This window comes from Dasypus novemcinctus, chromosome 13, assembly GCF_030445035.2.
Source record: "Dasypus novemcinctus isolate mDasNov1 chromosome 13, mDasNov1.1.hap2, whole genome shotgun sequence".
Classification (NCBI taxonomy): Eukaryota; Metazoa; Chordata; class Mammalia; order Cingulata; family Dasypodidae; genus Dasypus; species Dasypus novemcinctus.
Window position 1 is genome coordinate 24250202 of NC_080685.1, and position 27604 is coordinate 24277805.

Here is a 27604-nt window from a genome sequence, read left to right on the forward strand (position 1 = left end):
GAAGGAAGAAAGAAACTCAAAGATTTAACTGAACTAGAGAAACTAGAAAAAGAACAGCAAACCAATCCCGAAGCAAGCAGAGGGAAAGAATGGTGATTAGAACAGAAATAAATGAAATTGAGAACAAAAAAGCTACAGAGAAGATCAACAAAACCAAAAGCTGGTTCTTTAAGAAGATCAATAAAATTGACAAACCCCTATCTAGACTAACAAAGAAAAAAAGAGAGAAGATACAAATAAATACAATCAGAAATGAAAGGGGGAAGTTACGACTGATGCCACAGAAATAAAAAGAATCATAAGAGGAAATAACGAAAAGCTGTATGCCAACAAACTAGACAACCTAGATGAAATGGACAAATTTCTAGAAATGCAGCCTGCACTGATGCTACAAACAGCTTGCACTGATGCTACAAGAAATACAGGAACTTAACAAACCAATCCCATTTAAAGACATCAAATCTGTCATCAAAAATCTCCCAGCAGAGTCCAAGACCAGGTGGCTTCACAGATGAATTCTACCAAGCATTTCAAAAAGAATTAATAGCAATCCTGTTTAAACTCTTCTAAAAAATTGAAGAGGAAGGAAAATTACCCCAACACATTCTATGAAGCCAACATGATACTAATACCAAAGCCAGATAAAGATACTACAAGAGGGAAGCAGATTTGGTTGAACTGATAGTGTCCACCTACCATATAGGAGGTCCAGGTTTCAAACCCAGGGTCTCCTGACCTATGTGGTGAGCTGCCCCACACACAGTGCTGATGTGTGCAAGGAGTGCCATGCAGGGGTGTACCCCATGTAGGGTTGCCCCAAGCGCAAGGAGTGTACCCTTCAAGGAGAGCTGCCCTGCACAAAAAATGCACAGCTTGCCCAGGAGTGGTGCCACACACAGAGCTGACACATCAAGATGACACAACAAGAAGAGACACAGATTCCCGGTACAGCTGACAAGAATGCAATCAGACACAGAAGAACACACAGCAAATGGACACAGAGAGCAGACAATGGGGGAGAGGGGAGAGAAATAAATAAAAAATAAATTTATAAAAAAAGATACTACAAGAAAAGTAAACTACAGACCAATCTCTCTAACAAACATAGATGCAAAAATTCCCAACAAACTACTTGCAGTAGAATCCAAAGGCATATCAAAAGACTTATGGGAAGCAGACTTGGCCCAGTGGTTAGGGCATCCGTCTACCACATGGGAGGTCCACAGTTCAAACCCCGGGCCTCCTTGACTTGTGTGGAGTTGGCCCATGTACAGTGCTGATGTGTGCAAGGACTTCCGTGCCACGCAGGCGTGTCCCCCGTGTAGGGGAGCCCCACGCGCAAGGAGTGTGCCTTGTAAGGAGAACCACCTAGTGTGAAAGAAAGTGCAGCCTGCCCAAGAATGGCGCCACACACATGGAAAGCTGATACACAAGATGATACAACAAAAAGAAACACAGATACCTGTGCTGCTGACAACAACACAAGTGGACAAAGAAGACAATGCAGCAAATAGACACAGAGAACAGAAAACCAGGACCGGGTGGGGCGGGGTGGGGGGATGGGGACAGAAATAAGTAAATAAATCTTAAAAAAAAAAAAAAGACTACTTATACATCATGACGAAGTGGGATTTATTTCTGGAATGCAAGGCTGGTTCAATATAAGAAAATCAAACAACCACATTAACAAATTGAAGGAAAAAACCCACATAATTCATCTTAATGGACACAGAAAAGGAATTCGATGAAATGAGCATCCTTTTTTGATGAAAACTCTTCAAAAGATAGGAATAGAAGGACAATTCCTCAATCTGATAAAAGGCATACATGAAAAAACCCACAGCCAACATATACTCAATGGGGAAAAATTGAAAGCTTTCTCTCTAAGACTGGGAACAAGACAAGGTTGCCCGATGTCACCATCATTATTCATTTTGTATTAGAAGTTCTGGTTAGGGCAGTTAGACAAGGAAAAAAAATTAAAGGCACCAAAATAGGAAAAGAGAAAGTAAAACTCTCTCTGTTTGTGGATGACATGATCCTGTGCTTATAAAATTTTGAAGTATCCATGAAAAAGCTACTTGAGCTAATAAATGAATTCACCAAAGTGGCAGGATACAAGATCAGCATGCAAAAATCAGCAATTTTTTTGTACACTACTACTGAACAACGGAGGAAGAAATTGGCAAAATTTACATTTACAATAGCAACAAAAAGACTCAAATATCTAGGAATTAATTTAACCAAAGAAGTACAGGACCTATATGCAGAAAACTACAAAACAATTCTATAAGAAATTTTTAAAAACCTAAACAAATGGAAAGACATTCTGTGTTCATGGATTGGAAGAATAAATATGAAGATGTCAATCTTACCCAAACTGATTTATAGATGCAATGCAATACCAATCAAAATTCCAACAAATGGGAAGCAGATGTGGCTCAACTGATAGAGCATTTGCCTACCATATAGGAGGTCCAGGGTTCGAACCCAGGGCCTCCTGTCCTGTGTGATGAGCTGACCCATGCACAGTGCTGATGCGTTCAAGGAGTGCCATGCCACTCGGGTGTCCCCCGCGTAGGGGAGCCCCTTGAACAAGGAGTGTGCCCCACAAGGAGAGCCACCCCACTTGAAAAAAAGCACAGCCCTTCCAGGAGTCGCACCACACACATGGAGAGATGATGCAGCAAGATAACACAACAAAGAGAGAGACAGATTCCCGGTGCCACCAAGAATGCAAGTGGACACAGAAGAACACACAGCAAATGGAAGTAAGAGAGCAGATAACAGAGGGGGGTGGGAGGAAAGGGAGAGAAATAAATAAAATAAATCTCTTTAAAAAAAATTCCCACAACTTACTTTACAGAATTAGAAAAGGCAATTGCAAAATTCATTTGGAAGGGAAAGTGCACCTGAATAGCCAAAAGGGAAAGTGAACCTGAATAGCCAAAAGCATTCTAAAAAAGAAAGCAACATGGGAGGAATTTCACTGCCTGACCTTGAAACATATTACAAAGCTACAGAGGTTCAAAGAGCATTGTACTGGCATAAAGATAGACACATCGATCAGTGGAATAAAATTGAGAATCCAGAAATAAACCACCACCTCTACTGTCAACTGATTTTTGACAAATCTACCAAGTTAATGTTAACGGGACAAAACAGTCTTTTCAACAAATGGTGCTGGGAGAACTGGATATCCATAACCAAAAGAATGAAAGAGGACGCTTATCTCATTCCCTAAACAAGAATCAACTCAAAATGGATAAAGACCTAAATAAAAAAGCCAGGACCATAAAACTACTAGAAGAAAATGTAGGGAAACAACTCCAAGACCTTGCTTTATAGTAGGTAGTGGTTTCTTGGACCTTATACCCAAAGCACATAAAACAAAAGAAAAAATAAGTAAATGAGATCACCTCAAAATTAAACACTTAGGAAGCAGATGTGGCTTAAGCGATTGGGCTCCGTCTACCATATGGTAGGTCCTGGCCCATGCAGCGAGCTGACATAACAAGATGATGCAACAGAGACAAAGGTGGAAGTGGATTTGGCTCAACTGATAGAGCATCCACCTACCACATGGGAGGTCCAGGGTTCAAACCCAGGGTCTCCTGACCCATGTGGTGAGCTGGCCCGTGCGCAGTGCTGATGCATGCAAGAAGTGCCATGCCATGCAGGGGTGTCCCCCATGTAGGGGAGCGCCATGTGCAAGGAGTGCGCCCCCTAAGGAGAGCCACCCAGCACAAAAAAAGTGTAGCCTGCCCAGGAGTGGTGCTGCACACACGGAGAGCTGATGTAGCAACTAAAAAGTGATGCAGTTTCCCAGTACCTCTGACAAGAATGCAAGTGGACACTGAAGAACACACAATGAATGGACACAGAGAGCAGACAACTGGGGGGAGGGGAGAGAGAAATAAATTTTTTTAAAAAAAAGAGGAAAGACAATGAGAGATAACAGACCAGGGAACTGAGGTGGCTCAAGCAATTGAGTGCCTCTCCCCCATGTCGGAAGGTCCTGGGATTGGTTCCCAGTGCCTCCTAAAGAGAAGACAAGAAAGGAAGACAAGCAGATACAGAAGAATATGCAGCGAATGGACACAGAGAACAGACAGTGAGCACAAGAAGCAAGGAGGGGTAATAAATAAATCTTTAAAAAAGAAGCACTTTTGCACCTCACAGGACTTTGTCAAAAAGGCAAAAAGGCAATTTACTCAATGGGAGAAAATATTTGGAAATCACATATCTGATAACAGTTTAATACACAGGATCTATAGAGATGTTACAACTCATCAATATAAAGACAAACGACACAATTAAAAAATGGGCAAAAGACTTGAATAGATATTTGTCCGAAGAAGAATTACAAATGGTAAAAAAAACACATGAAGAAATGCTCAACATCACTATTGATTAGGGAAATGCAAATCAAAACTACAATGAGATATCACTTCACACCTATTAGAATGGCCACTATTAAAAAGACAGAGAACTGCAAGTGTTGGAGAGGATGTGGAGCAATAGCAACACTTATTCACTGTTGGTGGGAATGCAGAATGGTACAGCCACTGTGGAGGACTGTTTGGCAGTTCCTAAAGAAATTGAATATAAACTTGCCACGTGGCCCTGCAATGCCACTACTGGGTATATACCCAGAAGAATTGAGAATAGTGACACGAACACACCAATGTTCATAGCGGCATCCACGATTGCCAAAAGTTGGGAACAACCCAGGTGTCCATCAACAGGTGAATGGATAAACTGTGGTGTAATTCACACAATGGAATATTATGCAGCTGTAAGAAGAAATGAAGTAAAGCATATGACAACATGGATGACCCTGGAGGACATTATGTTGAGCAAAGCAGGCTAGACACAAAAGAACAAATACTGTATGATTGCATTACTATGAACCAAATATATTGTGTAACATGATTTTTAAAAATTGTATGCAGTATGTTTAACTGAGCAATGGATATTTTTATTCAACTGTGTTTTCTTTTTATTTTTTAATTGTTTATATTTTAAATTATTTAATATGCAAAATAAAATTAAAAAAAAAAGAATCCAAGTGAGGGTATTTAGGAAGGGAGCAAATAGGAAGGGTACAAGCTGGTGGCTATAGTCTTTTTTTGAAAATTATTCCTTGATACTTAAAGATTCTTCCATTGTTTCTGAATGACTACTTTTCTATTATACTAAAACTGAAGCAGCACAAGAAAAATATTTTACTGATGGGTATTTGGGTATGTCAGATTTGCTTAAAAGTACAGAGACATGTTAGTCAGAAGCTGAGTAAATTTAAGGTGAAAAGAGAATGATGGCAAGGGCAGAAAATGAAACATTGTGCCTATAAAAAAAACGTCACAATAGAGAGATAACAGATAGGATTCTTTTTAAGTTCTTAAATTTATGTCAAGGTGATTGAGATACATATGAGATTGTGTCTGTGTATACTTAGTAATAATTTGTACCCTGAAATTCCTTCAGATTACAGTAGAAACTAATGGAATATTTGAACAAGTGTGGCTGAATTCAGTGGCTGCTGTGTGGAAAAGTACCACAAAAGGGAAAAAAAACAGTGAGGAAATTCTTACGAATACAAAGTCTAAATCTATAGAAGAGAAATTTCTTTCTTGTTGGTCCCTTAAGGATGATGGTAGTAAATTGCTAACCCAGTAAAGCAACATTAGGAATCCCACGCAAAGAGTTTTGTACTTGAGAGTTACCTGGGAGGTTCCCCATTTCATTACAGTCACTTTTCAGTGTGAGCAAGAGATTTCTTAGACATTGTCCATATTGTTGTGAGGTACTGAAAATATAATGTATGTGAAAGCATCTTGTAAATTGTGAAGTACCATACAGCTGTTAGTTGTTATGTCCTTAGAATCCAGGGTCCTACAAGGCTTTTGCATGAAGTCTTTCTTGATTCCTCAGCAACCAGATATACATTCTCTTCACTTTGTCTCCTATTCCTCCCATTGCACTGATTTTCTTTTTGTTTTCTTGTTTTGCATACATGTTTCTCTTTTAACGTCACATATGTGTTCTTGAAAAACGCTGTGTTTCACAAAATCTTGCACTAATAATAAGTGTTATGAGAATATAGGGTTATATGTAAGCAGAACACTTAAAACCTATATAACTATGTAATCAGAGCCTTAACAAAAGTAACAACAATTCTAATAAAAATTATAGCGCAATACAAAAGTATTGACTTTTTGTACCTAGAAAGTCCATCTTTTGCAGCCTTATTCCTGGGGCTCGTGTTTTCTTCAAGATTTAAGGTCTCAAAAATATCTGCTTCTTGTAGACTAGTTCATCAAAATTAAAAATACAGTATGGGCATATTTTTTGAATGTAACATTTTTTAAAAAAAGAAAAATACAATATGGGGGTAGCCTTTATGAATCAGTTTGTTGTCATCATTGTTTCCTTTGCTTTTTAATGCAGAAATATCTTTGCATCCTTTTCTTTTGTACTTGCCTCTTCCCCTGATAGCTTAACATAGTATAAATTATAACAGTTCCTGAAGCCAAAGAACCACTGCATCACGCAGAAAATACTGTAGGATTTTCCTCTTTTCTCTTAACGTAATTGCTAATGCTTTGTCTTTGTGAGGAAGGTTGTCCCTGGCAACTTCTAAACATTGCCATGCTTGAAAAATTACATAGGAATCAATATGCGTTCTGTGTTAAACTGACATCATTCCCATATTTACAAATCTCATAGAGCATTAAAGAAACATGCATTGTTGCAAAACAGACTATACTTGTTTCCCTTCCTTCCTCCCCCATTGTCTGTGAACTCATTAAGGACAGGAATCGTCTCTAACTCATCTCTATCCCCTGCATTGGCTGATAGGGGTGCCTGTGCCTAGAAGTGGTTGAAAAAGTATTTGTTGGTTTGAATCAAATTATTTGTTCTGCTGCATAATAAATATAAATCTCTACTATATGGAAGGCCTTTAATGTGAAAATTGGCAAAAGCTAAACATGATTTCTTCTAGCTGTCAGTACCTGCCCTCTTAAGATCGTAAGTACTCAATTTAGAGATTAAGTGCTATTACATACTCTAATATCCCTGTAAACCATGTTGAAACATATTGTTACTTCTGATGTTCCTTATGAGTTAAGCCCAGCCCTCCTATGTAAAATTCTGCCAAGTTGTTTCCATTTCACTGACCAGTCATTAACACTAAGAGAAAGGAGTAGCATTTTGCAAGTCAACCGGTCAGTTGTGTTGTGTGCTCTACTGTTTAGAGAGTATATTCCTTGTTTCAGCAAGGAAATGGCAATTTACACTATTGGAAAAGAAAAGAGGAACTATCCATAGTTAAATTCACTTTTATCTTAAAGCAATTACAAAGGGAATTTATTCCTTAATTCTTATCTTGCGCAAAAAAGCATTTAATTTTCTAAAATTGAGGCAGTTGCTAGTAGTATCTCATCATCATTTAATAATTATTAGAGCTAAGGCATTATATATCACTCAAGTGGAGGGGGGATAAATATCAGTTCTATCTCTCTCTCTCCAGAATGTAAAGAGGCTCCTCCAGAGCCCCAAAGTGACAGAGTTTGACGCTGCCCGCCTGGTGATGCTTTATGCTCTACATTATGAGCGACATAGCAGTAATAGCCTGCCAGGACTAATGATGGACCTCAGGAATAAAGGTGTTTCAGAGAAGTATCGAAAGGTAACCAAAGTTATATTAAGCCCACCAAACAGGAACCAACTCTGTTATTATATTCTTAGCACTGACATATATTAAATCATACTGGGTTTTTGTTGTTGTTGTTTGCTTTTTTTATTTTTCTTTGTTTTTTATTTTTTGTTTGTTTTAAGATGTGCCAGAGTTTGAACCCAGGACCTTGTACATGGGAAGCAGGTGCTCAACCACTGAACTACATCCGCTCCCCAATGAGAGAATTGGTTTTTTTGTTGTTGTTGTTTGTTTTGTTTTGTTTTTAGGAGATACCAGGGATTGAACCTGGGACCTCATACTTGGGAAGAAGGTACTCAACCACTTGAGCTTTATCTGCTCCCCCATACTGGTTTTTATTTTTTTAAAAGGTTGTGTCTCTTTTTTTTTTTTTAATAGCTTGTGTCTACAGTTGTTGAATATGGTGGTAAACGGGTCAGAGGAAGTGACCTCTTCAGCCCCAAAGATGCTGTGTCTATTACCAAACAGTTCCTCAAAGGCTTGAAGGTATAGACATCTCTTTGCTTTCCTAAATGAAAAAGTGAGGTTGCAAGTGAAGGAATATGATCTTCAAAGTATCTTCTGGATTGCTGCAGACTGAGTACTGTGTCAGTTAAATGAAATTAAAACAGATATCCTCTTGAAAACTTTCTCTTTTAGTGCTTTCTGCATGGGAGTAGTATCAGCATTGAACTAAACAGCTGAGCAGGAAGTAACTGGAGATATTTCTAGGAGATACCCAAGAGTAAAAAGACAAACAGTTCTCTTAGTCATGGCTGTTTTATGCCATTTGTATATAAATTAAGACTTTTTAGGTAATTTCTCTTTGAAGGAAATTAAAGATGAAGCAAACAAAGATCTTTGAAAAATACTAATCTATTTTCTTAAAATTGTCAAAAATTAATTTTAATCTGTTAGCCTTTCTTATGTTTCCTGAAAATTATTCATTTTCTTGAGCATTTCCAAACTTTTTTTCTACATGGTCCTTTCTTTTTATTTGCTCTACCTTCATTTAAGATTTTCACAAAAAGGGTGAGGCAGTGAAGAGATGATAAAGCATTTAAGCAATTCCATTTTTAAAATTCCTTTACAGTGGCTAGCATTAAATTACAGAGTGTTTTTATGAGATTTGGGACATTTCTGGCTGATAAGAATAATTTAAAAATCTCCAAAAATTCATATCTGAATCTACACCATGAAATTACTATTGAATAAATGCTTTTTTTTCTGATATGAGTACCATTAACTGTTATATTACAAGTTTCCCAAAAGTTACATAAGGACCATTTTCCCCTATCTTAGGGAGTAGAAAATGTATATACGCAGCATCAACCTTTCCTACATGAGACCCTGGACCAGCTCATCAAAGGAAAGCTTAAGGAAAACCAGTACCCTTATCTAGGCCCCAGCACACTCAGAGACAGGTAAGATAATAAAGATATTAATAATAGAAACCAGAAACACCAAGCAAATAGAAAATTTAGAATAATGTAAGGGACTACAACTGAGATTGTATCCTTCATCCTTTTCCTGCTAATTCAGTTCTGAGGTTCTTTGGGTTTTAGATGAGTCAAGGTTAGTTATGAATTCATCTGCTAAGCCTGAAATATGAGTTTTTTAAAAAATAAATAGACATTCTAGGAGGGCCCCAAATATTTGTATTCTGTCTTTTAATTATTATCAGATCCATTTACTTATACCATTTAAGGTTCAGTTCTATGGCATCTGGCATTTGGAGTTTCAAACGTTAAAGCCAAAAATAGATTTGCTGCTGGACTGCCAAGGAGAGCAGGTTGCTACTATTTCTGGTGAGGACTGGACTTTGCCAAATGTAGCCAGCACACAAACTGAGAGACCTAATTAACAAAGGCCATTTGTTACACAAGAGAAAAGGATGGTTTTCTTTCTGGGTATTAACTGAAGGAAGCACTTAGTTGACTCTTTAATCCAGTGGTTAGTTAATTTCTCTAAAACAAAACTTATTGAGAGCAAGTTGCTTAGGCTAACTTAAATATTTAAATATATATAAATTCTACTTAGTTATAAATGATATTCTCATATTTTTAATTGGTACCACATGTCATAAAGGACCTAATATATGTAGGCAGAATCATATTAGATAGATTGATCTGAGAAATGTTACTGTTGGTATAATTATTCTATTATTTCAACTAATCATAACTTAAGAGCCTTTGAAGAATAGTATTTTATGAAAATAATGAATTTCTGAAAGGGGAAAAGTGTTTTGAGGTACATAGATGAACCTTTTATATAGTAAAGTATTTTTAACTTTATCCCTTAAAACAATACCTATACTTTGGTAACAGAATATAAAAATAATCATCTTTTAAAAATCCAAGGTTAGGAGGCAGAATATCTGGGGTTAAATTCAAAGAGTACATTCATTCAGATAAAATGCTTAAGGACCTTGGCATCAAGATTCAGAAATATCAACTAAGTGGGAAGAATGAAAACAAGCCCAAAGCTATTCACCTATCTCATAAGCTTTAGTATAACTCTATTATTTAGCTTTCCAATTAATATCATAAAAGTAAAACTATAATTTGCTTATGAATTTCATTTAAGAATCACTGAACAAGAAATTAGCTACTTATTACTAAAGGGAAACCATAGACCACCAGAATATAAATTGTATATGACTACACAACAGCAAACTTTTCTAATTTGGATGATCCATTTCCAAATAAAGCTCAAAATGATGCTCCTCCAACAAAATGCTTTTATTGGTTGTCAGTATCTGTTATTATTTGCCTCTATTACCTAAATATCTATACAGTTTGAATGCCTTCAATATGCTAAGAACTGGTATAGATGCTGGAGATATAAAAATGACAGGAAAGATAAGGTAACTTCCCTCAAGCAACTTACATGAAGGATAGTGACAGTAAACAAGTAAACAAATAAATAATATAATTGGAATGAAGTAAGTGCTATAAAGGAGTTAGGTCAATAAACTACAAAGTAACTTTGTGATGGTAGGAAGGGCTACTTTAGATGACATGAACCCCTCTGAGACGGTGATATTAAGGTGAGTTTTGAACTACAAGAAAGAGCCAACCACATAATGATCAGGAGAAAAAGCATCCCAAGCACAGGGAACAACATGAGCAAAGGCCTTAAAGAGAGAGAGGTTGACAGTTCACAGAACATACGGAAGCCCAGTGTGCCTGGAGCATAGTGAGTAAGAACAGATGGGAGATTGAAAAGATAGGCAAGGGCTGGATCACATAAGGCCTTATAGGCTTTGGTAAAGAGTTTAACTTTCATCTTAAATGTAGCAGGAAGCCACTGAAGGGATTTAAACATGTAAGTAACACGAACTGAAATATCTTTTAAAAGATCACCTTGTGGAGAGAGTGGATTGTTGAGGGCAAGAATAGAAGCAGGGAGACTACTTGGAGGCTGCTGCAATAATCCAGGTAAGAAATAAAGGTAGTTTGGCCAGTGAGACTGGGAGAAAAGAGAATCAATAGACTTATTGGTGAAGTAGATTGATGGGATGGGGCTAAGAGAGAAGTCAAGAATAACTTTAAGGTTTGGTGGCGCTGGGGGAAATCAAGAGTCATGTTGTTAATTTGGAGATGCCTGTGAGATAACCAGATGGAAATACCACGAACAATATTGGGATTTACCAAGATGTTGGTGATATTTAAAGCCGTGGGGGGGGGGAAACAGACTTTGGCCCAGTGGTTAGGGCGTCCGTCTACCACATGGGAGGTCCGCGGTTCAAACCCCGGGCCTCCTTGACCCGTGTGGAGCTGGCCATGCGCAGTGCTGATGCGCGCAAGGAGTGCCGTGCCACGCAGGGTGTCCCCCGCGTGGGGGAGCCCCACGCGCAAGGAGTGTGCCCATGAGGAAAGCTGCCCAGCGTGAAAAGAAAGTGCAGCCTGCCCAGGAATGCCGCCGCCCACACTTCCCGTGCCGCTGATGACAACAGAAGCAGACAAAGAAACAAGACGCAGCAAATAGACACCAAGAACAGACAACCAGGGGAGGGGGGGAAATTAAATAAATAAATCTTTTTTAAAAATAAATAAATAAAGCCGTGGAGCTAGATAAAATCGCTTAGGGAGTAAGCATAGAAAGAGGAAAGAAAACCGTCCAAGACAAAGTATTGCATAGAGGATGAGGAGCTAGCAATGGAGACTGAGGAGGCAGCAGAAAGGTAGGAAAACTAGGAGAGTCTGGTGTCATAAAGACCAAGGAATGAGTGGTAAACTTTGTCCAATCTTCTAAGAGGTAAAGAAGGTGAAGACAGTGAAAAATCCATCAAATTTGGCAACATGAAGGTCTTTGGTGGCTTTAATCCCCAGTTCTAGTGAGGTTGGAAGCCAAATTGAGAGGGTTACAGGGTACAAGATAAAGTGGAGACAGCAAATGTATATGATGCTTCTTAAGAAATTTTTCATGAAGAGAGAACTGAGCTGGTAGCTAGAAGAGATTATGGGCTCAAGTGAAAAGTTTTTCAAGATGGGAGATTGTAGAGCATTTTTGTAATCTAATTAGAATGATCCAATAAAGAGAGAGAAAAAGATAATGCAGAAGAGAAAAGGGGCAAAGCTGCAGAAATTGAGTCCCTAAGGGATCCAGCACTCAGGCCCAGGGATTGCCTTTGATAGAAGCACAGGTACTTCTCATTATAACAGGAGCAAAGACAGAATATGTATAGATACAGTAGGTTTGTAGTTTCATAGGTAAGACCATAGGGCCTTCCATAAATTACATCTGTGTTCTCAGAAAATTAGATGTCAAACTGTGAACGAAGATGGAGAGGAAAAAGAAACATTGTAAAATTGTCATCTTATAGGCTGGGAATCATATTTACTAGGGAAATATAAGTATGACTTCTAGGCTAAGTTGTATGCCCATTAGAGGTTTGGTTTTTTGTTTGTTTTATCCACTCCCCTTGAGGCTTTTATTTATTTATTTATTGGCATGCTGTCTGCTCTCTGTGTCCATTCGCTGTGTGTTCTTCTGTGTCTGTATTTATTTGTTTTATTTCCCCTCCCCACTTGTGGCTTGCTTGCTGTCTGCTCTCTGTATCCATTCTCTGCATGCTCTTCTGTGTTTTTGCTGTCTCCCTTTTTTGTTGCATCACCTTGCTGAGTTGGCTGTCCGTGGTGCATGTGGGCCGGGTGGCGCTCTGCAGCATATGGGCGAGGCTGCCTTCACAAGGAGACCCGGGGACACGAACCCCGGGCCTCCCAGATTTTAGACAGGAGCCCAACTGATCGAGACACAGTCGCTTTCCTCATTAAAGGTTTTTGCTCATTAATTTAAAATGCAGCCAATGAACCTAGCTGCATGGTTTTCTCCAGCTCCTTTTAGCTGCTCTGGATTAAGTGCAGAGAAGGCAGATAGTTAGATCCAACTTGAATTTGAGGAAATGGAGATAGGAAGAGGGTATTGGATAGTGGATTAGAACTTTTGATAAGTCAAAGAATTATTACAGTTGGCATATTAAGGTAAGTGAATTTGAAGATTAGGAGGTGATAATTGGAGAGAGATCTTGAATTCAAGATTCCATAGCTGGAGCAGGCACTTAGAATAAAAAAGGTTTAGGTTATAATCGGATATGGGTAGTTGTGGGGGATGAAAGAAAAGATCACAGTGGGTGAGGAAGCTAGATTGTTAGGTGAATAATTCACATTGATGTTAAAGTCACTGAAACTCATGAAAGGAGGAGGCGTGAAAAGAAGGTAGTAAGCCAGAAGCTAAAGCCTTCATGGAAGGAGAGGAAAGGAGGTCAGGAGAAGATAGTACAACTATATCGTGAGCTGCTAAGACAGTGAAAATTTGAAGGAAGAAGGCAGAAAAATGGTTATGAAATTAGAAGAGGGGTCACTGAAGATACTTATGCTACTTTCTGTCTCCACTTAACAGAAGGAAGACTACAGGGGACTTGAAAAGACTCTTAACAATTGTACTTCTAAAAGTTTGCCAAATAGAAATGCTTGCACAAGTACACCCAAGATGTATAAACAAGGATATTCACTGATACATTATTTGCAATAGCAATAAAATTGGAAACAAGCTAAATATCCATCAATAGAGAGATGGTTAACTAAATTACAGTATAAAACTATGCATTCTTGTTTTTAAAAAATGGCATCACTCTTTAGGGGGTGATATGCAAAGCTTTCTAAGGTATATTGGATAGAGAAGCAAGATGATATAACATTTTGTGTTAAAAAAAATTCTCATGTAAGCATAAATGATTATATACATATGTGTATGTACATATGTTCTTGACTAGACATACATGTATCATGTATATGTGTATGTACAAGCACATAATGTGCTTATATACATAGTAAATATTTATGAAAGAATAAAAAGAAATTGTTAATAGTGGTTACCTCTGGATATTGAGACTGTAGTTGTGTACATGCTTACCTTTCATTAGGTATTGTTTTAGGTATTATAATCTTGTCATTCTAAGTTTTTTGCAACATTTAACACAACACTTTACAAATAGTAAGTATTCAATAGATGCTTGTCAAATTTCTTACATAAACATTCATAAGAGTTTATATACCAACTTTTACAGTTGGAAAATTTAAATCAGAGAATAAATCTGGTTGAGGCTACCAGAAAATTTAGATTTTTGCAGTTTTCCAATATCCCTATACTATTTTGGCTCTGCATCAACTTGGCCTCTCTGTCAGCACCAGCCACTCTCTTGGCACTAGACCATCAAATTGAGAGACATTGATTTTAATCATCTTTATGATAATTTCTCATCATGATAGAACTTCTTGGTTTTGTTGTTTAAATGTTAGAAAGTATCAAAGGAGATGTGATGAGAATACAACCTTGCAAAATCAGCATCACCTGTAGAAATGTTTTAGACCTTAGCAATTAAATTAATGGTTACCGTATTTGGCAGTATAACTATATCCACAAATTAGATATGATCTTTCTCTTGCAGATGGGATATCCAGATATCCTATTTATCAGCTAATTATTTTTTTCTCTCACTCCCTAATCAATTCTTGACTTGTACCTGATAAAAACAAGTAACTTAAAACATTTGGTGAGAAAATGGAGCTATCTAGTCATGCTAATCATTAAATTTTTCCAACAGAGTCTATTAAACAAGACAGCACTTTTCACTTTTACACAAATTTAGTAGTATCTTGTTGCAGCACCTTTTTTTATTCTATAAAAGCAGCATATTTTTGCTCCTATAAAAACTTACTTTTACTTCCTTTTTCATTGGCCTTTTTTTCCTGCAGTAAACGCTTATAAGATCTTTATCATATTATGTGTTAATATGGCAGTATGATAATATGGCAAATATATTAAAAATTTTCCATTTTATACATAAGTGTAATGGTCCACAATGTAGATAAAATTTTGCTTTTTAAAAGTTTAACTTATCCATATATAGAAATAATGATTTCTAGAAATACTCCATGTGAAATTTTTTGTTGTTCATTTTTCTTACAAAATAAGTAAATGAGTCAGACTCTCAGAGTATCCTTGTATATCTATATTCAGCATGAACTGGCTGCTGTTTTCTAATATTTGCTGTCTGCATTAATTAATGCTTTTGGTTGCTATGGTGAATTACAGCACAGGAAGATGTGCACAAAGAAGAGAACTTGTGTATTCCACTTGGCTTCGACCATCACATAAAAAAGATTTGCTGTATATTTTGCCACTGGCCTCATCACAACATCTACTTATAAAGTTCACTGGGAAAAGGAATGAGAAGGAAAAATGTCAGGGATGTTTTTAAAGAATTTTTCTCATACACTTTGCTCCTCCTTAAACCAACTTGAACAAGTAGTAGGAGGCTCAGGAAAACATTTATTAATGTTTTTATAACCAAATGTGACATAGTCATCTTTGTTAGAGCCAAATTCTAAGAGCCTATCCTTGTATCTAGGTTTTGTCCTTACATTTATATAACCTACACCCCCAGTTTACATCCATGACGTTTTCTTCCTTCTCCAGTAATACAAAAATATTCTGGCACCCTGAAATTATCAGACTAAAGGGCAGCATTCTCTGGCTGTGCAGGAAGCCACTTGAGTTTATTCTTCCCAAGTTCTTAGCTTTCTTTTCATTAGAGAGAGATTTTCCCTAGAGCAGGTAATGATCAGAGGGCAGCTATAGAGAATGAACATCATTTTCAAGGATGGTCCTCATTAGTCTGCTCTGCTGCTTTTTAAATTCACTTATCAGTCAGGAGCTCAAAACACAGGTGTTACTGTCCTGTTCCTCTCATTAATCACCAAGAATGGACATTGTACCACTGCAAGGGAGAAGCTTCCTCCCTACTATTTGATGAAATAATCTGTGCAATTCTTGGGTATTTATCATAAGATAAACTGTAGAAAGGGCCTCAGGATAGAGTGATCCCTCACCATAGGGAGCATTGCATATGGAATCTTATTGTAAAAGATACTTATTTTCTGGGAATATAGCATCCTTTCAGCCTTGAGGATTTTATTATTTCTGAACACTTTAACTGCCCCTTCCCCCTTTTTTCTATTTTCCATCTAGGCTGATCCCTAAATGTTATAACATAGACTCAACTGTTGGTAGAGTGCCATCTGTCTCCTTGCTGGCATGTTCTTATAACATTGGGTTCTTTTCCCACAGAATTCATCCTTTACATCTTTATTATTAATTAATTATTAATTGTTTTTAGGAAGTACTGGGAATTGAACCTGGGACCTCGTATGTGGGAAGTAGGCACTCAACCACTGAACTACAACCACTCCCCAATCCTTTACATCTTCAGTGAATATTAAGCCAGTTGTGACTGTACTTGAGAGGCTGTCATTATCTCATGTCGTTGGTATCCCTGGACCAATATAATGGGAAGAACTAAAAAATTGACTTCCTTGGAAATTTAGTGTTAAAAAGATACAATTTCTGTATATCTGTGAGGGTAATAATGTGACGAAAGTTTCAAGAACTCATGTAAGTTTTTTAAAATTACAGCCAACTGTAGCTTACTTGATTTCCTTCTTAATCAAATTTATCCCTAAATATCATGATAAGACACGAACTTGTGTTTTAGCTGTTATAGTTCCCTTCCCTTTCTATAGAAATATTAGTAAGAATTAACATGTATCAGTTGGAGAAAAAGAAGAGAAATTACATTTTTGCCTGGATATTCCATCCCTGCATAATTGGGAGTTCATCATGCTCAGTAGAAAAATATTACTGTCATAATCATACAGTCTTTCCTAAGCAAATGACCTTTTTAAGCAAGAAAATGTTGGCTAGTAACTGGAGTGGAGGACTCAAAGAGAAAAGCCTTGGTAGTGTAGAAAATTTTTGAGTGGTAATGCTTTTCCATTGGTTTATAAGGAATCTCTTTTCCTGCAACATGAAGTACCAGGTTAATACTGAATTAATGCTTAGTCTTAAACCTCATAACCACTGCTTTGTGCTACTAGAGGAAATCCCCAAAATTATAGATTAATGCTACTACAAAGACATTATTTCTTACTTCACTTGGACCTTCAGGAATAAATACGCAGGCAAATTTTTATGTATCCCTACTGATCTCTCTTTGTCTTATTCTTCACATCAGTTTTGAATGTTTTCCATTCTCTTCAAGCCACTTATCCTACCTCAGCCCACTCTAGTGTTTCCCAGTTCACAGAGAAATAACTGAGTCATTAACATCCTCAATGTCTAGCCCCCATGCATACAAACATTTAAATATATCCCACCTTTACCCCCTTCCTTCATTTTGAAGGAAATAAATACCTTTTTCCTAATCTCTATGGCAACAACTCTTATTTTAGACTCCTCTATCATCTCCTCTGAAGGCTTCTCTGTTGATTATATGTGCTCGCTCCTATATTTTAAGCCTCTTCTCTACTGTCTATTTCCCTTAGACTATATGCATACTTAAGTTTCTCCTATTAAAAAATAATAAATTAAAATCCCTTGAGCCTGGATTCTCCTCTAACCTACCTCCTTCCTTTCACAGTCAAGCTTGTTGAAAAAAAGAAGCCTGCAATCAATTCTTAACCTTTCTACCCTCTGCACTCTGGTTTCTTACTCCTGTAAAATAGAGAAAAACTTTTCTTGCAAGTTTCTTGCAAGTATATTGATAAATCCAAGCAACTCTCAATCCTAACCTTATTTACCTCACTCCTCCTACATTTAACACTATTAACAATTCTATTCTTGAAACTCACTTGTTCTTTGTCTCCCTTATAGTTTACTTCCTACTCTTCTGACCATTCTCTTCTCTGTTGCCTGGGCTGGCTCCTCTTCTTGCTTATCCTGTAGATGTTAGAGGTTCCCCAGAATTCTGTCTTTTGGTTCTCTTCTCATTCTACACTTGCTCTGTAAGAAGAGCTATCCACTTCCATAACTTCCCAGCTGCTACCTGTATGCAAGGAAAGTACCAGTCCTGAATATCCAGATGCCTAGTGGGCATCTCCATTGGGATGTTCTAAAGACATCTCAAACACAATGTTCAGAATCAATCTATCTTCATAAAACTTAAACCACTAAACCTAGTCACAAAGTCAGAAATTTGAAGTTATCATCATCTTCTTTCTCCTTATCCTCCTCAATCATTGACCAAGTACTGAAGTCTATGTTTATTTCTTGTATCATCTATGTCCAGCCTCTCATTTCCAACCCTTCTGGTATTTCTTTAGTTCCATTTTTCTTCATATTTTCCCAGAAGTCTTATAGTTGCCTTTCATTTGCCACTTTTTCCCCACCAGTACCCACTAATTCATTCTCAAATAGCTACCAAAATTATCTTTGAAAAAGAAAATGTAATTTTATTCAACTGTTAAAATCCTTCAATGATTCCTCGGGGCCTGTAAGATACAAGGCGTACCGTGATATGGCTTTTGCTTATTTCTCTCACTGTCCCTGACTCACATGCTTTAACTACAGCCATGATAAATTATTTGTAGCTACAGAAATAGAACAGGCTATTTAACTGTCTCCTCATTTTTCCTTTTATTTTCCCCCATTCACTTGGAGAAACTTGTTCTTTCACATTCACTTGTGGCATTTTTTAAAAATGATGCTTTGCCTGATCTTTTCTATCTTTTCCTTTAATATGATATACCAATACTTTCTAAACGTTTTCATGCCTTTGTTCACATTATTATTATTATTAAAGTCTCAACTGAAATATCATTGCCTCAGAGATTCTCTCCTCAACTACCCATCAGAAGTCGCAACCCCTTGTCACTCTCTATCATATCACCTCGTTTTAATTCTCTGCAAATCACTCATTACTATTGGATATTTTTCTTTTCTTTTTTCCTATTTTTTATTTAACTACATATTTATTGTCTGTCATCTCCAAACAATATAAATTTCATGAACATGGGGATTTTTTCTCATTCATCAGTACCTACCTACTATCTAGAAAAAAACCTGGCCCTAGTAGGTACTTAATATGTATTTATTGAATAAATGAATGGGTGATTTCATTCTGACATCCCTAAATTTTACTTGTACTACAAGACAAAGAGAATAGCATTTCTTTTCCTAAATGATAGAAGTGTTATACCTAAAGTACATATATATATATATATATTTTAAAGATTTATTTTTATTTATTTAATTCCCCTCTCCTCCCCCGGTTGTCTGTTTTCTGTGTCTTTTTGCTGCGTCTTGTCTCTTTGTCCGCTTCTGTTGCCGTCAGCGGCACGGGAAGTGTGGGCGGCGCCATTCCTCAGCAGGCTGCTCCCTCCTTCGCACTGGGCGGCTCTCCTTATGGGTGCACTCCTTGCGCGTGGGGCTCCCCTATGCGGGGGACACCACTGTGTGGCAGGGCACTCCTTGCGCGCATCAGCACTGCGCATGGGCCAGCTCCACATGGGTCAAGGAGGCCCGGGACTTAAACCGCGGGCCTCCCATGTGGTAGACGGACGCCCTAACCACTGGGCCAAAGTCCGTTTCCCGCTAAAGTACATTTGACCCAAGCAACATCACCCCCCCATACAAGCTTATTTCAATGTAAGTGCAAATATTAATAATATGACATTCTAGGGCTAGTTCCCAGTTTAATGGAGAACTTGCTGATATACAGCAAGAAAATAGGGTTGTTTTTTAATAGTGGTTACATAAAATTATTTGATGGTTTCTGAGCCTTGAATTTAATGTTCTGTTTTGATCAGTTGTGAGATTACTTCCAATGCTCAGGCTTTAGTAAGAAAGCTGTCTTATTTATTCTTCTTCCTTAACATATACTCAACTCTTTTCTTTTATCTAGTAACTAGGCAATAGATTATATTCATGAAATAGGAAAAATACACAGAAATTTAAGTAATTTACACGATCATTACTTAGAGTCCTGGCATTTTGCTTTGTATTGAAGAGACCCTGCCCTCCAGGAGTTTTTGGCTGGGAAGGAAGTTAGGGTTTGTTTGTTTATTTGTTTATTTGTTTGTTTGCTTGTTTTTGCTTTGCTTTTTGTTTTTGTTCTTATTTAATCACAATACAATGTGATAAGTGCTCTAAAAATGTATGCATAAAAAGCTCTGGAACCAGTTGAAAGGGTAATTAATTGTGCCTGGAGGAGTCAGAGATTTCTTAGAGAAAGTAATATTTGAATTTTTTGCTTGAAAGATAAGCCAAAAGGAATGAGGTGGTATTACAGAGACAGAAAGCAAGACATTGGCTTTTTATGGGGAAATCGGAGAGACATTGCAAGAAGAGAGACAAGAGCTGACTTACATTTTAGCAGGATCACTTTGGCTACTGTGATAAGAACTGTGTTGGGATAGGGAGTAGAAGGAGGTTAGAAAGCTGTAACAGAAATTGAGGTGACAATTGGTGGGGGCTCAGACCAGAATGGTGTTCATGGAGGCCGTGAAAATGACCTCATTTGGGGTATATTTTGAAGATAGAGATAATAGTATTTCTTGACAAATTGGATATAGAGTATGAGAAAAGGAAGAGTTATGGATGACCCCAAAGTTTTTGGCCCAAGCAACTAAAAGGATGGAGTGGCCATCAACTAAGAGGAAAACTATAGGCAGAACAGACTTGGAAGGGAATATTAAGAATATGGACATGGGAAACGGACTTTGGCCCAGTGGTTAGGGCGTCCGTCTACCACATGGGAGGTCCGCGGTTCAAGTCCCGGGCCTCCTTGACCCGTGTGGAGCTGGCCCATGCGCAGTGCTGATGCGCACAAGGAGTGCAGTGCCACACAGGGGTGTCCCCCGCGTAGGGGAGCCCCACGCGCAAGGAGTGCACCCATAAGGAGAGCCGCCCAGCGCGAAGGAGGGAGCAGCCTGTTGAGGAATGGTGCCGCCCACACTTCCCGTGCCGCTGATGACAACAGAAGCGGACAAAGAAACAAGACGCAGCAAAAAGACACAGAAAACAGACAACCGGGGGAGGGGAGGGGAATTAAATAAATAAAAATAAATCTTTAAAAAAAAAAAAAAAAAAGAATATGGACATGCTGAATTGAGAAATCTATTACTAAGTAGACAATTAGATATGCAAGTTTAGAGTTTGGGAGAGAGGTCTGGGCTGGAGATACAGATTGGGGAATCATCAGTGGATAAGTATATTTAAACCCATAAAACTGGGTAACATAATCCAGAGCAGTGCTGTTCCATAGAACTTTCTGCAATGATTGAAATGTGCTATGTCTCTGCTATCCAGTAAGGTAACCATGAGCCACGTGTCTCTTCAGCACTTGAAATGTGGCTAATATTACTGAAGAACTGAATTTTTTATTTTATTTAATTTTAATAAAATCTGAATAGCAACACATGACTAGTGGCTACTATACTGGATAGAGCAGATCTAGGGAATAACTGTAGATGGACAACAAGGGAAGACCAGTGGCTGGGCTCTGGGCACTCCAACATTAAGAGGTCACGGAAATGTGGAGGAACCATCAAGGGACACACTGAAAATTAATAGCCAGTGAAATAGGAAGAAGCCAAGAATGTGATATCTTAGAAACCAGGTAAAGAAAGTATACCAAGGAGGAGTGATTGACTCTGTCAAATAAGACAAGGACTGAAAAATGACCATTTGGATGAAATAATGTGACCTTGGAAAGAGCAGTTATCTAGTGGAATGGTGGGGGCTAAAACCTGACTGAAATGAGTTTAATTGCTTAGCCTTTCGGAATTTCTGCTTCCTCAACTCTGATTTTTGCCTTGCAAAAATGAAAGCAAGGTGTCTGACAAATAGGTACTCAATAAATGGTTACTGCTGGTACTGGTGCTTTGGGGGAATAAAAAACAGAATGATATTCACTCATTCAGCCAATTGTTGCAAACTATTTATTGACTGCCCACTATATGCTAACCACTGTTCTGGGATTCAAGATTGAGCAATGAATAATAAAATCCCTAACCTCATGAAGTTTACTTTCTAGTGATCTGTCCAGAGAATAGATTGGAACAGAAGAGCATGAGGCTAGATATACTAAGTCCTGGTTGAGAGAGACTATAATACATAAACTAAGCATTATTTCTGCTACCTTATCTTTTGGCAGAGAAAGGGCATGATTAGATTTGCATTTTGAAAAATAAAGGTTGCTGGCAAATGGAGTATAAATTGGAGCAGAGGAGGAAATGGATACAAAGGGACCAATTGCAATAGTCCAGGCAAGAGATTACTATTGCAGGACTCTGGCAACTGAGCAAGGGAAACCAAGTAAGGGGATGGCATTGAAACAGTCGATATAAAATTGACCCAAATCGATAAACAACTGACTAAGGGTAAGGTGAGAGGGTAGAATATGAAAGAAGAAGGAAGAAGAAAAGATGATTCAAAGTTTCTGACTTGAGTGAACGGATAGAGAGTGCCAATAATAGGCAGAATAATGGCCCCCAAAGATTTCTATGCCCTAATTTCTGGGACCTGTGAATATGTTACCTTATATGTCATAAGGGACTTGCAGATGTAAGGTACTGATCTTGAAATGCGGAAATTATCTTAGATTATCTGTGTGTGCCCAATCTAATTATGAGTCCATATAATTGGAGAACCTTTCCAGGCTGTGATCAGAAAGATGTCATGGCAGAAGGATCAGAGACATATGATTTGCTGACTTTAAAAATGGAGGAAGAGGTCCACAAGTGAACAAATGGGGGTAGCCTCTAGAAGCTGGAAAAGGCAAGAATAAAGATTCCCCACCTTGAGCCTCCAGAAGGAATATAGCCCTTTTGACACCTTGGTTTTAGCCTATTGAGATTTCATATAAGACTTCTGATTTCCAAAACTGTAAGATAATATATTTGTATGGATTAAGCTACTAAGTTTGTGATGGTTTGTTTCAGCAGGAATAGAAAACAAATACAGTGCCATTGATCAAAATAAGAAGGTGTACAAAGAGAAGCCAATTGAGAACAGAACGTGAATATTTAGAGTTCAGTTTTGGGTATGGTGAGTCTGAAATGTCTGTGGTGTATAGATATGTGGATCTGGAGCCAAGGATAAAGGTTAGGGCTAAGGATAAAGGTTTGGTGTCATAGGGGTGTGTTAGTTCCACCTGAGTAATGAATGTAATAGAGAAGGAAAAGGAAGATCATAACAGGATGTTGAGAATAAATAACTTTTAAGTTGGATAGAGAAATAAAAGCCATTTTTAAAAAAAGAAGAGAAAAAAAGAATAGGTGCCTCAAAAAGTTAAAAGAATTACCATATGACCTAGGAATTCTACCCCTGGGTATATATCTATAATAAAAACAGATACTAGTACACCAATGCATAACAGTATTCACAAAAGCCAAAAGGTAGAAACAACCCAGGTGACCAGCAATAGATAAATAGGTAAACAAAGTATAGTGTAGCCATTAAAATGGAATATTATTCAGCCATAAGAAGGAATAAAGTTCTTATATAAGCTACAACATGGATGAACCTTGAAAACATCATGCTACATGAAATAAGCCTGACACAAAAGGACAAATATTTTATGATTCCACTTATATGAAATCTCTAGAATAGGCAAATTCATAGAGACAGAAAGTAGATTAGAGGTTACCAGAGGCTAGGGGAAATGGGAAATAGGGAGTTTAATATACAATGGATGTAGGGTTTATGTTTGGGGTAATGGAAAAGTTTTGGTAACAAGTGGTAGTGATGGTTGTACTACATTATGAATGTAATTAATGCCACTGAATGGTATAGTTAAAAATGGCTAAAATGGCAAATTTTATGTTATATATTTTACCACAATGAAATTACAAAAAAAAAGACTACTCCACTAAACCTACTGTCACCTTATCATCAGTGACCTCTATTGGTAAAAACAATAGATACTTTTCAGCCTAATCTTACTTAACCTATCTTCAGTTTTTAAGACGATTAAATGCTTCCTGTTTCTTAAAACACTTGACTTTCATAATGCCATACTCCTCTGGTTTTATTGTTACCTATTCTTTTCTCTCCTTTCAAATTTCCTATTCCTTCACCCATCCCTTCAATGTAGTGCTCCCTTTCCATCCTAGCTCTCTTCTCCACTATCCCATCTCCCAAACTTCATGTGCTGATGATACATAAATCCGTATCTTTAGCTTAGATCTTTACTGGACAGATCATAATGAGAAGCTGTGATGAAATACCACTTTTTGAACTATCAGTTTAAAATGACCAGAAACTCTAATAATACACTGTGTTGCCAAGAGTATGGAGAAATTGACACTTTCCTGAATTGCTCGTGGAATGACATCTGTGGAGCCACTTGAAAATATCTATCAAAATTGAAGCTGCACAACATATCCAAGATAAGCACAAGGTGCAGAATGATGTACATAAAATGCTTACGTTTGCATTTTAAGATATACAAATTCAGCACACACACACACATATATAAATACAGAAACAGAAATAATATCTCTGAAAGGCTATATAGGAAACAAGTAACAGTGTTTGCCTTTAGGGAGAGAAAAACTGGAGGTAGGGGAGATAAGAGCAATTAAGTGAGAGGGATGTTAACTTTTCAAGTATACCCTATTGTATTTTCTACCATGTGCATTCAGTTATCTAGTCAAAACATTTAAAAATGATTGTAGAGTATATAATAGTGTATAACTCTTAAAGCTCTGTGGTGCTAAGTACATTGTTTTTATTTCAGGTGGGTAGTCTTCAATGAAGCTTATTTTGTCTTGAAAAGTAAATTTGTTTCAGAGATATGAAGTCCAAGACCACATAGAAATGGCATAATTGACTCTCTAACTTTTTTTTTTTAAAGATTTATTTATTTATTTATTTATCTCCCCTTCTACCCCCCCACCCCGGTTGTCTGTTCTCTGTGTCTATTTGCTGTGTGTTCTTTGCCCGCTCCTGTTATTGTCAGCGACATAGGAATCCGTGTTTCTTTTTGTGTTGCATCATCTTGTGTCAGCTCTCCGTGTGTGTGGCGCCATTCCTGGGCAGGCAGCACTTTCTTTCGCGCTGGGCCGCTTTCCTTACAGGGCTCACTCCTTGTGCTTGGGGCTCGCCTATGCAGGGACACCCCTGCATGGCAGGGCACTCCTTGCGCGCATAGCACTGCGCATGGGCCAGCTCCACACGGGTCAAGGAGGGCCCGGGTTTGAACCGCAGACCTCCCATGTGGTAGACGGGCGCCCTAATCACTGGGCCAAGTCCACTGCCCGATTCTTTACCTTATTACTTGCAAAATAACCACCTCTTCATCATTGGGAGCTTAGATACCTTTTATGGGGATCTCTGCATTTCAGAGATTATCTGAACCTTTTTAAATAATCACAATATCTGATTCTGTTTCTATGAAGTCACACAAGAACAAAAATTTTTTCAGTTGATTCTTTCAAGGTGTTTTAAAAAGAGACAGAGAGATAAACAGAAAGGAGATGTGCACGTGTTCGTGGGTTTTTTCTCCCCCACGATTTATTCATAAGTGTGTTATGTCCCTTGATTAAAGATATTTCTATCCAGTTTTGTGCCATAACCTCCAGAATGGATGCTTCTGATTGATGTTGTTTTACATAATGGCCAATAAGGGATTTAGCAAAATTACTTGTTTACCAAGATTATGTAATTTTATCTTCATTTGATAGCATGGAAAACTAACAGTTCTGAAAAGAATTTCTCCTTGTTGATATCTACAAAAGGAGTTAACAGGAGGCCACACACTTTTATTATGAAGCCATCTTTGATAAAGATTGAATCACAGTAAAACAACACAGTGCTACCCAGATAAGGCTGGTGGATGAGCTGATATATCAGCATGTCCAGTATCAAACTATACCCATGGTTTATTTTTATTTTTATTTTTATTCTTATATCCATGGTTTTTTTCTCTTGGTTTATTAAAGGTGTTGGAAACAAAGATTTTAAGATGAGGTGGAGTTCTTAGAAGCACCGTTAATTTATATGTCCCAGTCTTTTTAAAAAAAAAAGATTGATTTATTTATTTATTTACTACCCCCCTGCCACCCCCCATCCCCCACTGCTTGCACTTGCTGTCTGCTCTCTGTGTCCATTTGCTGCACATTCTTCTGTGTCTGCCTGTCTTCTCATCTTCTCTTTAGGATGCACCAGGAACCGATCTTGGGACCTTCCAATGTGGGAGAGAGGCACTCAGTCTCTTAAGCCGCATTAGCTCTCTGGTTTGTTGTATCTCTCGCTGGCTCTTCTCTGTGTCTTTTTTTTTGTTGCATCATCTTGTTGCTTTCTGTGCAGCACGGGCCAACTTGCTTTCACCAGGAAGTCCCAGGAACCAGACCTGGGACCCTCCATATGTAGACAGGAGCCCAGTCACTTGAGCCACTTCCACTTCCCATCCCAGTCTTTTTATATCCACTCGAATTACTAAACATTTCTAGGTCCCATGATACCAGTACATTCAAAAATGCTTTGAGGTCCTTGGATAGAGGCCATTATAATGAAACTGTACTAATTATTTGACAAAGGGTTTATACATGAGAAGATATATGTAGAATAAGCATAAATTATTGCTATATTGTATCACATAACAATATAGCACTCTGCAGCCTCTTGAATATAAAATAATATTTCAACATTTGGTTTCAGCAAACACTGTTAACGCTATTCTGAAATCTACAGCATAGAAATTCTAAGGTATCTGCTCATAACCAAACAGCAAATCACTATTCAGCATTTCCTGCTCTGTTTCCTGCCAATTTCAGATAATTAAAACTTTTAAAAAATCTTTTATTCTATTCTACTTAAACTCTGCTTCCTCCACCCAAAAAGAAAGAGTTAGAAATTAAAACTTTGTGCATATAATATTAACAATGACAAGAAGTGGATGTGGCTCAAGCAGTTGAGCTCCCACCTACCACATGGGAGTTCCCAGGTTTGGTTCCCGGTGCCTCCTAAATAAGATGAGCAAGACAGTGAGCTGATGTGACAGGCTGGCACAGCGAGCTGACAACAAGATGATGCAACAAGAGACACAAGAAGGAAAACATAATGAGGGATCAACAAAGCAGGGAATGGAGGTGGCTCAAGCGATTGGGCACCTCCCTCCCACATGGGAAGTCCTAGGTTCAGTTGCTGGTACCTCCTAAAAGGAAGAAAAGCACACAACAAACAGACACAGTGAGTGAAAACAATAAGGGGAAGATAAATAAACAAATAATAAAAATCTCTAGAAAGAAAAAAACAATCTTTGGCTTTTTTTCTTAGCCTGTGATATTAACTCCTTGTTCATTATTGCAGACCTCAGGATATCATTGTGTTTATAATTGGAGGAGCCACCTATGAAGAGGCTCTAACCATTTATAACCTGAACCGTACTACCCCTGGAGTAAGGATCGTCCTGGGAGGAACCACAGTGCACAACACAAAAAGGTAAAGGAGAACATTTAGTCCTACAACTCTCTCCACCATCTAAGAGAATAAAACTTAAATTCCCTTAATATAGGAAAAGTTTGATCAATGGAATAATTTAGAGTGTGTGACAGG

General features: G+C 37.9%; 1 protein-coding gene across 3 annotated transcripts in view; it reads left to right on the forward strand.

Moving 5' to 3' along the window:
- Positions 1 to 27604, forward strand: part of VPS45 (vacuolar protein sorting 45 homolog) — a 99104-nt gene that overhangs the window by 38932 nt on the left and 32568 nt on the right. Inside the window, exons 11-15 of one of the 3 annotated variants that reach the window (XM_023589708.3) lie at positions 7538 to 7696; positions 8102 to 8209; positions 9005 to 9126; positions 11063 to 11142; positions 27359 to 27490. In XM_023589708.3, coding sequence (XP_023445476.1) covers positions 7538 to 7696; positions 8102 to 8209; positions 9005 to 9126; positions 11063 to 11142; positions 27359 to 27384 — 495 coding nt within the window. In that variant the 3' untranslated portion in view covers positions 27385 to 27490. Of the gene's footprint in view, positions 1 to 7537; positions 7697 to 8101; positions 8210 to 9004; positions 9127 to 11062; positions 11143 to 13606; positions 13645 to 27358; positions 27491 to 27604 lie in introns of those variants that run through there. The other 2 variants (XM_023589709.3, XM_004461630.4) reach the window with 2 other exon arrangements.